The sequence below is a fragment of the Strigops habroptila genome, unplaced genomic scaffold (genome assembly GCF_004027225.2).
Source record: "Strigops habroptila isolate Jane unplaced genomic scaffold, bStrHab1.2.pri NW_022045585.1_ctg1, whole genome shotgun sequence".
Classification (NCBI taxonomy): domain Eukaryota; kingdom Metazoa; phylum Chordata; class Aves; order Psittaciformes; family Psittacidae; genus Strigops; species Strigops habroptila.
In genome coordinates this window covers 1,095-13,465 of record NW_022651067.1, presented here as the reverse complement: position 1 = coordinate 13,465, position 12,371 = coordinate 1,095, and the positions used below count along the sequence as shown (strand labels likewise).

Sequence of the window (12,371 nt, the reverse complement as noted above, 5' to 3'; positions counted from 1 at the left end):
TCCCACCCCTCCCCCAAGCGCCGCCATCTTGAAACCCCTCCTTCCCCCCCTCCCCCCCCTTCATTTTGGGGTCAATTCAGTGACTTTTGGGTCCAGGGAGGTGCTGATGGGGGGGAGGAGGGGAAACACCATCATTTTGGGGTAAAACCCCTGGATTTAGGTGAAAACGAAGCGGTTTGTGCTGCTTTTTAGTCCCTTGGAGCTTAATGAGGCCACAAGGAGGGGGTTTGGGCTCTTAATGAGCCCAAAGCTCATTAAGGCGCCGGGACACGCGCAGCCCATCCCCCACAGTGGCCTCATTCATGGGGGGGGGGTGATGACGTCATTGGGGGGGGAAAGACGCCAAAATCGCCCTAATTTGCCCCAAATCCCTGCGCTCGGCTCGGGGTCGGCTCCTCCCCCACGTCTGCTTAACCCTTCATTAACTACCCTCATTAAGACAGCCCCTAATTAAGCCCCCTCGTTAAGACACCCCCCAATTAACCCCCTTCATTAAGACCCCCCCAGTTAAGCCCCCTCTTAATGACCCCCAATGAATTCTCCCCCAATCCCCTCCTAATGAACTCATTAACCCCCCCCATTAACCCTCCTCATTAAGGACCCCCCAATTAATCCCCCAATTAATGACCCTAATTACTAATTACACCCTAATTACTAATTACTCCCTATTTTCTCCTCTAATTGATCCCCAATTAAGTACCCTCATTACTAAGTACTGCCTAATTCCTAGTTACCATCTAATTACTCCAATTAACCCCTAATTAATTATTCTAATTACTAATTACTCCCTAATTATGAAGTATCCCCTAATTGACCCCAATTAACCTAATAATTACTCCCTAATTACTAATTACCACCTAATTGACCCCCCAATTACCCTAATTACTCCCCTAATTGACCACCCCAATTAATTACCCTTATTACTAATCACCCCTAATTACCCCCTAATTAACCCAATTAATTACCCTAATTACTATTTACCCCATAATTACTCCCCTAATTAACCCCCAATTACCCAAATTACTAATTACTCCCTAATTACTCCCCTAATTAACCCCTAATTAATTACCCCAATCCCCTCCTAATTAACCCCCTTATTAAGACCTCCCCAATTTAGCTCTCTCATTAAGACCCTCCTTTTAATTACCCTCAATTCCTTCCTAATTAACCCCCCCAAGTCCCCCTCAATTAACTCCATTAAGACCCCCCTAATTAAGCCCCTCATTAAGCCCCTCTATTTAATTACCATTTAATTACCCCCCAATCCCTTCCTAATTAAGACACCCTCAATTAACCCCCCTCATTAACCCAATTACCCCCCATTCCTTTCCTAATTATCCCCCCTCATTAAGAACCCCCCGAATCCACTCATAATTAACCCCCCGCCATAGCCCCCCCCCAAATTAACAGCCAATTACCCCCCCCCCTTAATTATCCACCCAGATAACCCCCCCATACTGGGGTTGTACCCCCCCATATTGGGACCCATAATGGTAGATTCCCCCCCCCCCCCCCAAATTGGAGCCACCCCCCCCAATTACCCCATAATGGGCTGCCCCCCCCATCCAGGGTCCCATAATGGGGACCCCCCATCATAGATGTGTCCCCCCCCATACAGGGATTGTGTCCCCCCATATTAGGACCCATAATGGGGTGACCCCCCCCCCCCATTACCCCATAATGGGCTGCCCCCCCCATACAGAAACCCATAATGGGGACCCCCTCGTGCCCCCCCATATTGGGACCCATAATGGGGTGACACCCCCCCCCCAGTTACCCCATAATGTGCTGCTCCCCCCATACAAGGACCCATAATGGGGACCCCCCCCATCACAGACGTGTCCCCCCCCCATACTGGAACCCATACTGGGGCGACCCCCCCCATACTGGGACACATAATGGGGCCACCTCCCCCCCCCCAGTTACCCCATAATGGGCTGCCCCCCCATCCAGGGTCCCATAATGGGGACCCCCCATCATAGACGTGTCCCCCCCCATAGAGGGATGGTGGCCCCCCATATTGGGACCCATAATAGGGCGATCCCCCCATACTGGGACCCATAATGGGGCCACCTCCCCCCCCCAATTACCCCATAATGGGCTGCCCCCCCCAAACTGGGACCCCATCACACCGCCCCCCCAAAACTGGTTTTTTGGGGGGTGGGGGGGGCGGTACAAAAGTCATTTAATGTATAAAAAGACCCTTAAAAAGACACGGGGGGGGCGTGGCCAAGCGCGGGGGAGGGCGTGGCCAAGGCGAAGGGGGCGTGGCCAAGACGTTGTGGGCGGGGCTAAACCCCCTCCCCGGGGCGTGACTAATAAGGGCAATAGGGGGAGCGGCTTGAGGCGGGGTGGGCGGGGCTTAGCGCGGCGGTGGGCGGGGCTATGGCGGGGGGGGCGTGGTCAGTCCGAGTCTGGCCCCGCCCCCTTCAGCAGCAGCTTCTTCCCGCTGCGGGGCAGCAGTCCCTCCCCCCGCGGGCGGCGACCTTTGACCCTGGGGGGGGGGACACACTTAAAGGGGGGTCAAGGGTATCGGGACCCCCCTTTTTACCCTCTTTGGGACCCCCATTTGCCCCATGGGACCCCCCAATACCCACTTTGGGACCCTAAATACCCCCCTGGGACCCCGAATTGCCCCATGGGACCCCAAATAACCCCTTTGGGACCCCAAATTGCCCCATGGGACCCAAATACCTCCTCTGGGACACCAAATTGCCCCATGGGACCCCCAAATGCCCCCTTTGGGACCCTAAATACCCCCCTGGGACTCCAAATTGCCCCATGGGACCCCAAATACCCCCTTTGGGACCCCAAATTGCCCCATGGGACCGTAAATACCCCCCTGGGATGCCAAATTGCCCCATGGGACCCCCAAATACCCCCTTTGGGACCCCCAACTGCCCCATGGGACCCCAAATACCCCCTCTGGGACTCCAAATTGCCCCATAGGGACCCAAAATACCCCCTTTGGGACCCCCAACTGCCCCATGGGACCCCAAATACCCCCTTTGGGACCCCCAACTGCCCCATGGGACACCCAGGATCCCATTTCCCCCCTCCTCAGGCACCCAATATCAACCATGGGGGGGTCCCAAGCACCCCCCAACCCAAAGGGGGGTTCCAATGGGGAGGTCCAAGGAGGGGGGGGGGTCCCAAAGGGAGGGTCCAATGGGGAGGATCAAAGGAGGGGTCCAAAGAGGGGTCCCCCACTCACGGTCGTTCCGGTGCTGCCCCCCCCTCATAGGCCTCCAGAGCATCATTGATCTTCTTCAGCATCTCATAGCGATGGCGACCACGGACCTGGGCCCCCCCCCCCAAAAATGGGGGTCAGAGCCCCATTGGACCCCCAAATATCCCCTTTGGGACCCCCAATACCCCCTTTGGGACCCCCAGCTGCCCCATAGGACCCCCAACTACCCCCTTTGGGACTTCCAACTGCCCCATGGGACGTCCAACTGTCCCATGGGACCTCAAATTGCCTCTTTGGGACCCCCAACTGCCCCATAGGACCCCCAACTACCCTCTTTGGGACCCCCAACTGCCCCATGGGACCCCAAATTGCCCCTTAAGGACCCCCAACTGCCCCATGGGACCCCAAATACCTCCATGGGACACCAAATACCCCCTTTGAGAGCCCAAATTGCCCCATAGGACCCCAAACCCCCCCTTTGGGCCCCCCAGGACCCACCAGCAGAGAGAACTCCTCATTGTCGGGGTTCAGCACCCGCTTCTTGGAGCTCTCAGGGGCTTCAACCGGGGGGGGCAGAGCTGGGGCAGGGGGGGCACAAAGGGGTGAGACCATTATTGGGACACCCCCCTTGTCCCCCATAGCCCCCCATGTTAGGGATACCCCCCTCTAAGCACTGATAGGACCCACACTGACCCCCCCCCATAAGCACCCAACCATTGGGTGCCCCCTTAAGGACCCACATTAAGCCCCCCCCCAGCCCTATATGGAACAAGAGAGGGCCCTGGCCCCGCCCCCTGCCCCTTGGCCCCGCCCCTGGCACTAAACCCCGCCCCTTTGCCATTAACACCCCCCCAGCGCTTGGCTCCGCCCCTCGGCCCAGGCCCCGCCCCCACCCTCACCATATATGGTGCAGCCCCAACCCCAAGCCCTGGCCCGAGGCCCCACCCCTGGGCTAAAGCCCCGCCCCTTCCCTCACCATATATGGTGCAGCCCCAGCCCCCAAGCCCCAGCCCCAGGCCCTGCCCCTTCCCTCACCATATATGGTGTGGCCTGGTACAAGCCCCGGCCCTGGCCCGAGGCCCCGCCCGCGGGCTCAAGCCCCGCCCCTTCCCTCTCCATACATGGTGTGGCCCCGCCCCCCGGCCTCAAGCACCACCCCGGCTCAAGCCCAACCCCTTCCTTCACCATACATGGTGTGGCCCCACCCCAGGCCTGAGGCCCCAGCCCCGGCTCAAGCCCCGCCCCTTCTCTCACCATATATGGTGTAGCCCCTGGCCCAAGCCCCCGCCCCGGCCCGTGGCCCCGCCCCCGGATCAAGCCCCACCCCTTCCCTCACCATACATGGTGTGGCCCCGCCCCGGCTCAAGCCCCGCCCCCGGGCTCACCATATATGGTGTGGCCCCAGCCCCAAGCCCCGCTCCCGGCTCAAGCCCCGCCCCTTCCCCTCACCATACATGGCATAGCCCCTGGCCCAAGCCCCCGCCCCGACCCGAGGCCCCGCCCCCGGCTCAAGCCCCATCCCTTCCCTCACCATACATGGTGTGGCCCCGCCCCCCCAGGCTCACGCCCCGCCCCTGCCCTCACCATACACGGTGTGGCCCCGCCCCTCACCGCGCTTGGCCACGCCCCCGGCGCCGCCCCTCCGGCGGTGGTTCTCCTCCTCGATGCGCCGGTCCCGGCCGGGGCAGGCACAGACCCGCACCTCAAAACAGCGGCGGCCCAGGACCTGCCCCCTGCCGGCACACCACAGGCACATACAGGGATCCATAGGGACCATGGGAGCATATAGGGACATACATGGACATATAAAGACACGTAGGGACATACTGGGATGTATAAGGATCCACAGAGACATATAGGGACCATAGGAACACATAGGAACCATATCGATCCATAGGGACATATAGAGACCATAGGGACATATAGGGACCATAAAGACATATAGGGACCATAGGGATCCATAGGGACCCACAGCACCCATAGGAACATACAGGGACATATAGCAATCCATAGAAATATATAGGCACCATATAGACATATAGGGACCATAGGAATCCCTAGGGACACATACAAACATATAAGGACTATAAAGACATATAGGGACCATAGGCACATATAGGGACTACAGAAACACATAGGGATCATAGGGATCCATAGGGACCCAGAGCACTCATAGGGACATACAGGCACCTATAGGGATCCACAGAGACATATAGGGACCATAGCAACATATAAGTACCATAGGGATCCATAAACATCCATAGGTACACATAGGGACATATAGAGACCATAGAAACATATAGGAACCATAAAGATCCATAGGGACATACAAGGACATATAGGGACCATAGGGACACACAGGGACCATAGGAATCCATAGGGATCCATAAGGACACATTGGGACCATAGGGATCTATAGTGAAATATAGGGACATATAGGAATCATAAGTACATATAGTGACTATAGGAATCCATACAGACATACACAGATACATAAGGACACATAGACACTCATACAGACACAGCGTGACCATAGGGACTACAGAACCATATAAGGACACATAGGGAGACATAGGGACCCACAGCACCTATAGGGACTCATAGGGACCCACATCACCCATAGGACACATAGGGACAGATAAGGACACATAGGGATCATAGGGACACACAGGGACCCACAGCACCCATAGGGACATATAAGGACCATAGGGACACATAAGGACACATAGGGACCCACAGCACCCACACGGACTCATAGAGACACATAGGGACCATAGGGACACACAGGGACCCACAGCACCCATACAGACACATAGGGACATATAGGGACCATAGCGACTCATAGGAACACATACGGACCCATAGGGACCCACTGACACCCATAGGAACCCACAGCACCCATAGCGACCCCGCAGCACCCATACGGACCCACTGACACCCATCCAAGGGGGACCCCACCACCCATATAGGGGATACCCCAACCCATGGGGCACCCCAAACCCCACGCAAACCCCATCTAAGAGGACCCCCAACATAGGGGACACCCCAAACCTTACATAGGGGGGACCCCAACCTACGGGGCACCCCCCCCCCATAAAGCATCAACCCCAACACCCACATAGGGGATACCCCAATCCCCCCCCAACACCCATTTGAAACCCATATGGGGGGAACCCCAAGCTATAGGGCACCCCGAGACCTATATAGGGGCCTATATAGGGGGACCCCCACTCACGCGGGCCCCTCGAGGGTGAGGATGGCGAGGATGGGGCGCCGGTTCATGCCCCCCATGCACGAGCTGTTGCACATGAAGTTGTAGAGCACCGTGGTACAGTCCGAGCCCACCTGGGGGGCAACCATGGGGCAGCGTTATGGGGGGGGGACACCCCAAAACTAACCCCCAGCACCTTAAAACACCCCCCAAAACCCCTCTATGGGGGTCTTGAGGGGGGATTTGGGGCATTTAGGGGGGTCCAAAGGGGGGATTTGTGGTCTCAAAGGCATATTTGGGGGTCCCAAAGGGGGTAATGGGGTATTTAGGGGGGTCCAAATGCGGGATTTGGGGTCCTAAAGGGGATATTTTGGGGTCCCAAACGGGGTATTGGGGCATTTAGGGGGGTCCAAAGGGGGGATTTGGGGTCCCAAAGGGGATATTTTGGGGTCCCAGAGGGGGTAATGGGGCATTTAGGGGGGTCCAAAGGGGGGATTTGGGGTCCCAAAGGGGATATTTGGGGTTCTTGGGGGGGTATTGGGGCACTTAGGGGGTTCCAAAGGGGTATTGTGGGGTCTAGACAAGGGGTTTGGGGTCCCAAAGGGGGTATTTGGGGTCCCAAAGGGGTATATGGGGGTCTTACAGATGGATTTTGGGGTCCCTGGGGGGGGATTTTTGGGTCTCAAGGGGATATTTGGGGTCCCAAAGAGGGTATTGGGGCATTGAGGGGGTTCTAAAGGGGGATTTGGGGTCCCAAAGGGAGTATTGGGGCATTTAGGGGGGTCTCAAGGGGGGATTTGGGGTCCCAAAGGGGATATTTTGGGGTCTCAAAGGGGGTATTATGGCATTTAGGGGGTTCCAAAGGGGTATTTTGGGGTCTAGACAAGGGGTTTGGGGTCCCAAAGGGGGTATTTGGGGTCTCAAACGGGTATTTGGGGGTCCCAAAGGGGGTATTCAGGCATTTAGTGGGTTCCAAAGGGGGGATTTGGGGTCCCAAAGAGTGGATTTGGGGTCCCAAAGGGAGGATGAGGGCATTTAGGGGGGTCCAAATGTGGGATTTGGGGTCCTAAAGTGGATATTTTGGAGTCCCAAAGGGTGTAATGGGGCATTTAGGGGGGTCCAAAGGGGCGATTTGGGGTCTCAAATTGGTATTTGGGGGTCTCAAAGGGGTATTGGGGTATTTAGGGGGTTCCAAAGGGGGGATTTGGGGTCCCAAAGGGTGGATTTGGGGTCCCAAAGGGAGGATGAGGGCATTTAGAGGGGTCCAAATGTGGGATTTGGGGTCCTAAAGTGGATATTTTGGGGTCCCAAAGGGTGTAATGGGGCATTTAGGGGGGTCCAAAGGGGGGATTTGGGGTCTCAAATGGGTATTTGGGGGTCTTAAAGGGGGTATTGGGGTATTTAGGGGGTTCCAAAGGGGGGATTTGGGGTCCCAAAGGGTGGATTTGGGGTCCCAAAGAGAGAATGAGGGCCTTTAGGGGAGTCCAAATGCAGGATTTGGGGTCCTAAAGGGGATATTTTGGGGTCCCAAAGGGTGTAATGGGGCATTTAAGGGGTTCCAAAGCGAGGATTTGGGGTCGCAAAGGGGATATTTGGGGTACTTGGGGGGGTATTAGGGCATTTAGGGGGGTCCAAAGGGGTATTTTGGGGTCCCAAAGGGGTATTTCGGTCTGAAGGGGGGGTATTTGGGGTCCCAAAGCTGGTATTGGGGCATTTGGGGGGTTCCAAAGGGGGTATTTGGGGTCTCAAGAGGGTATTTGTGGTCCCTGGGGGGTAATTTGGGGTCCCAAAGGGGGTATTTTGGGGTCCCAAATGGGGTATTGGGGCATTTAGGGGGGTCCAAAGGGAGGATTTGGCATCTCAAAGGGGGTATTTTGGGGTCCCAAAGGGGTATTTGGGGTCTCAAGGGGGTATTTTGGGGTCCCAAAGGGGGTATTTTGTGGTCCCTGGGGGGTATTTGGGGTCCCAAAGGGGTATTTTGGGGTCCCAAAGGGGGTATTTGGGGTCTCAAAGGGGTATTTGGGGGTCTCAAAGGGGGTATTGGGGCATTTAGGGGGTTCCAAAGGGGGGATTTGGGGTCCCAAAGGGGTATTTGGGGGTCTTACGGATGGATTTTGGGGTCCCTGGGGGGGGATTTTTGGGTCTCAAGGGGATATTTGGGGTCCCAAAGGGGGTATTGGGGCATTGAAGGGGTTCTAAAGGGGGATTTGGGGTCCCAAAGGGAGTATTGGGGCATTTAGGGGGGTCTCGAGGGGGAATTTGGGGTCCCAAAGGGGATATTTTGGGGTCTCAAAGGGGGTATTATGGCATTTAGGAGGTTCCAAACGGGTATTTTGGGGTCTAGACAAGGGGTTTGGGGTCCCAAAGGGGGTATTTGGGGTCTCAAACGGGTATTTGGGGGTCCCAAAGGGGTATTCAGGCATTTAGTGGGTTCCAAAGGGGGGATTTGGGGTCCCAAAGAGTGGATTTGGGGTCCCAAAGGGAGGATGAGGGCATTTAGGGGGGTCCAAATGTGGGATTTGGGGTCCTAAAGTGGATATTTTGGAGTCCCAAAGGGTGTAATGGGGCATTTAGGGGGGTCCAAAGGGGGGATTTGGGGTCTCAAATGGGTATTTGGGGGTCTCAAAGGGGGTATTGGGGTATTTAGGGGGTTCCAAAGGGGGGATTTGGGGTCCCAAAGGGTGGATTTGGGGTCCCAAAGGGAGAATGAGGGCCTTTAGGGGAGTCCAAATGCAGGATTTGGGGTCCTAAAGGGGATATTTTGGGGTCCCAAAGGGGGTATTGGGGCATTTAAGGGGTTCCAAAGCAGGAATTTGGGGTCGCAAAGGGGATATTTGGGGTACTTGGGGGGTATTAGGGGCATTTAGGGGGGTCCAAAGGGGTATTTTTGGGGTCCCAAAGGGGTATTTCGGTCTGAAGGGGGGGTATTTGGGGTCCCAAAGCTGGTATTGGGGCATTTGGGGGGTTCCAAAGGGGGTATTTGGGGTCTCAAGAGGGTATTTGTGGTCCCTGGGGGGTAATTTGGGGTCCCAAAGGGGGTATTTTGGGGTCCCAAAGGGGGTATTGGGGCATTTAGGGGGGTCCAAAGGGAGGATTTGGCATCTCAAAGGGGGTATTTTGGGGTCCCAAAGGGGTATTTGGGGTCTCAAGGGGGTATTTTGGGGTCCCAAAGGGGGTTTTTGGGGTCCCTGGGGGGTATTTTGGGGTCCCTGGGGGGTATTTTGGGGTCCCAAAGGGGGTATTTGTGGTCCCTGGAGGGTATTTGGGGTCCCAAAGGGGTATTTTGGGGTCCCAAAGGGGGTATTTGTGGTCCCTGGGGGGTATTTTGGGGTCTCAAAGGGGTATTTGGGGTCCCAAAGGGGGTATTTGTGGTCCCTGGGGGGTATTTGGGGTCCCAAAGGGGGTATTTGGGGTCCCTGGGGGGTATTTTGGGGTCCCAAAGGGGTATTCGGGGTCCCAAAGGGGGTATTTGGGGTCCCTGGGGGGTATTTTGGGGCTCGGTTTGGGGGTACCTCGGGGGGCTCATAGGGAACGGTCACACTGTGCCTCTTGGTGGTCTCGTCGTCATGGTAACGGGCCTGGGGGTTCCCCTCCACCCGGATCAGGTGCTGAGGGGGCGCCAGGCCTGGGGGGGGGGGACACCCCAAAGTCAGCCCCATAGACACCAATGAGCCCCCATAGACACCCCATAGCCCCCCATAGACACCCCATAGCCTCCTGTTGACACCCCATAGCCCCCTCTAGATACCCATAGCACCCCATAGGCACCCATAGACACCCCACAGGCCCCCATAGACACCCCTAGACCCTCCATAGCTCCCCACAGACACCCCGTAGACCCCCAAAGACACCCCATAGACCCTCATAGCCCTCCATAGCCCCCCATAGCCCCCCACAGATGCCCCATAGACACCCCATAGCCCCCCATAGACCCCCATAGGCACCTCATAGCCCCCCATAGCCACCTCATAGACCCCCTATAGCATCCTATTGACACCCCATAGCCCCCCATAGACATCCCATAGCACCCCATACACACCCATAGACACCCCACAGGCCCCCATAGACACCCATAGACCCTCCATAGCTCCCCACAGACACCCTGTAGACCCCCCCAGACACCCCATAGAGCCTCATAGCTCTCCATAGACGCCCATATCTACCCCATATCCACCCCATAGACCCCCATAGTCCCCCACAGCCCCCCATATCCACCCCATAGACCCCCATAGACCCCCATATCCACCCCATAAACACCCACAGACCACCCCATAGGCCCCCATAGACACCCCAATACCCCCCTATATCCACCCCATAGCCCCCCCAGCCTCACCGTCGCTGCCCCCCCCCACAGCACTCGTGGTGGGAGCACCTCCTGACCCCCCAATACCCCCCCATAGACACCCCATAGCCACCCCATAACCCCCCATAGCCACCCCATAGACCCCCATATCCACCCCATCTCCCCCCCATAGCCCCCCATAGCCCCCCCGGGATCACCATCGCTGCCCCCCTCGCAGCGCTCGTGGTGGGGGCACCTCCTGACCCCCCAATACCCCCCCACAGACACCCCATAGCACCCCAGAGACACCCCATAACCCCCCATAGCCCCCCCATATCCACCCCATAGCCCCCCCACAGCCCCCCCGGGCTCACCGTCGCTGCCCCCCCCGCAGCGCTCGTGCTGGGGGCACCTCCTGACCCCCCAATACCCCCCATAGACACCCCATATCCACCCCATACCCCCCCCATACCCCCCCACAGCCCCCCCCGGGCTCAGCGTCTCTGCCCCCCCTGCAGCGCTCGCGGTGGGGGCACCTCCTGACCCCCCAATACCCCCCCATAGACACCCCATAGCACCCCATAGCCCCCCATATCCACCCCATAGCCCCCCCATATCACCCCCACAGCCCCCCCGGGCTCACCGTCGCTGCCCCCCCCCGCAGCGCTCGTGGTGGGGGCACCTCCTGACCCCCCAATACCCCCCCATAGACACCCCATAGCACCCCATATCCACCCCATACCCCCCCCATATCCCCCCCATATCCACCCCATAGCCCCCCCATACCCCCCCACAGCCCCCCCGGGCTCACCGTCGCTGCCCCCCCCGCAGCGCTCGTGGTGGGGGCACCTCCTGACCCCCCAATACCCCCCCATAGACACCCCATAGCACCCCATAGACCCCCCATATCCCCCCATACCTCCCCCATACCCCTCCATAGCCCCCCACAGCCCCCCCGGGCTCACCATTGCTGCCCCCCCCGCAGCACTTGTGGTGGGGGCACCTCCTGACCCCCCAATACCCCCCCATAGAACCCCATAGACACCCCATAGCCACCCCATACCCCCCCCATATCCCCCCATATCCACCCCATAGCCCCCCCATACCCCCCCCACAGCCCCCCCGGGCTCACCGTCGCTGCCCCCCCCGCAGCGCTCGTGGTGGGGGCACCTCCGCACCACCTCGGCCACGTGCTCCGACTTCTTGTAGACGGCGACGGCGCGGAGCAGCGCCCCGGGGGGCGGTGGGACCCCCACCCACACCTGCACCGGGCACGGCTTGGCCAGGCGGCAGAACAGCTTGTGCAGCACCACCGAGAACTGCGGGCAACGGAGCCCCATAGCGCCCCAGAGCACCCCATAGCTCCCCATAGCACCCTATGGCACCCTATGGCACCCTACGGTAACCCATGGGACCCTATGGCACCCTACGGTAACCCATGGGACCCTATGGCACCCTAGAGTATGCTATGGTACCCTATGGCATCTATACAGACCCATAGAGAACTATAAACATGCATAGTATCCAATAAGATCCATAGAGACCCATAGGGAATCATAGATGTGCATAGTACTCAACAGCATCCACAGGGATCTGTAGGTAACCGTAGACATACATAGTACCCAATAGCACCCATAGGGACACATAGACAGAGACAGAACCCACCAGTATCCATAGGAACCCATAGG

At 57.9% G+C, this 12,371-nt stretch overlaps 1 protein-coding gene across 2 annotated transcripts; it reads right to left on the bottom strand.

Annotated features, from left to right (window-relative positions):
- Positions 1-2,168: 2,168 nt before the first annotated feature.
- TP53 (tumor protein p53) lies at positions 2,169-12,164 on the bottom strand. 2 transcript variants are annotated; one of them, XM_030474375.1, is made up of 7 exons: positions 11,816-12,164; positions 9,914-10,026; positions 6,426-6,535; positions 4,775-4,923; positions 3,689-3,768; positions 3,215-3,300; positions 2,169-2,494 (listed from the first exon to the last, which is right to left on the bottom strand). In XM_030474375.1, exons 1-7 carry the CDS (start codon positions 12,051-12,053, stop codon positions 2,404-2,406), a joined length of 867 nt encoding a protein of 288 aa, XP_030330235.1. In that variant the 5' UTR covers positions 12,054-12,164; the 3' UTR covers positions 2,169-2,403. The 2 variants fall into 2 exon arrangements, with proteins under 2 accessions (XP_030330235.1, XP_030330237.1); XM_030474377.1 differs by having other exon boundaries at positions 4,802-4,923; positions 11,816-12,163.
- Positions 12,165-12,371: the final 207 nt, after the last annotated feature.

Excerpts from the sequence above, each read along its gene's own strand:
- TP53 (XM_030474375.1), bottom strand. The coding sequence starts at position 12,053 with ATGGGGAGCTATGGGGTGCTCTGGGGCGCTATGGGGCTCCGTTGCCCG. Across the intron at positions 6,536-9,913 it reads TTCCCTATGAGCCCCCCGAG|GTGGGCTCGGACTGTACCAC; the intron begins GTACCCCCAAAC and ends GTTGCCCCCCAG. Across the intron at positions 3,769-4,774 it reads GCGGGGCCACACCGTGTATG|CTCTGCCCCCCCCGGTTGAA; the intron begins GTGAGGGCAGGG and ends CCCCTGCCCCAG.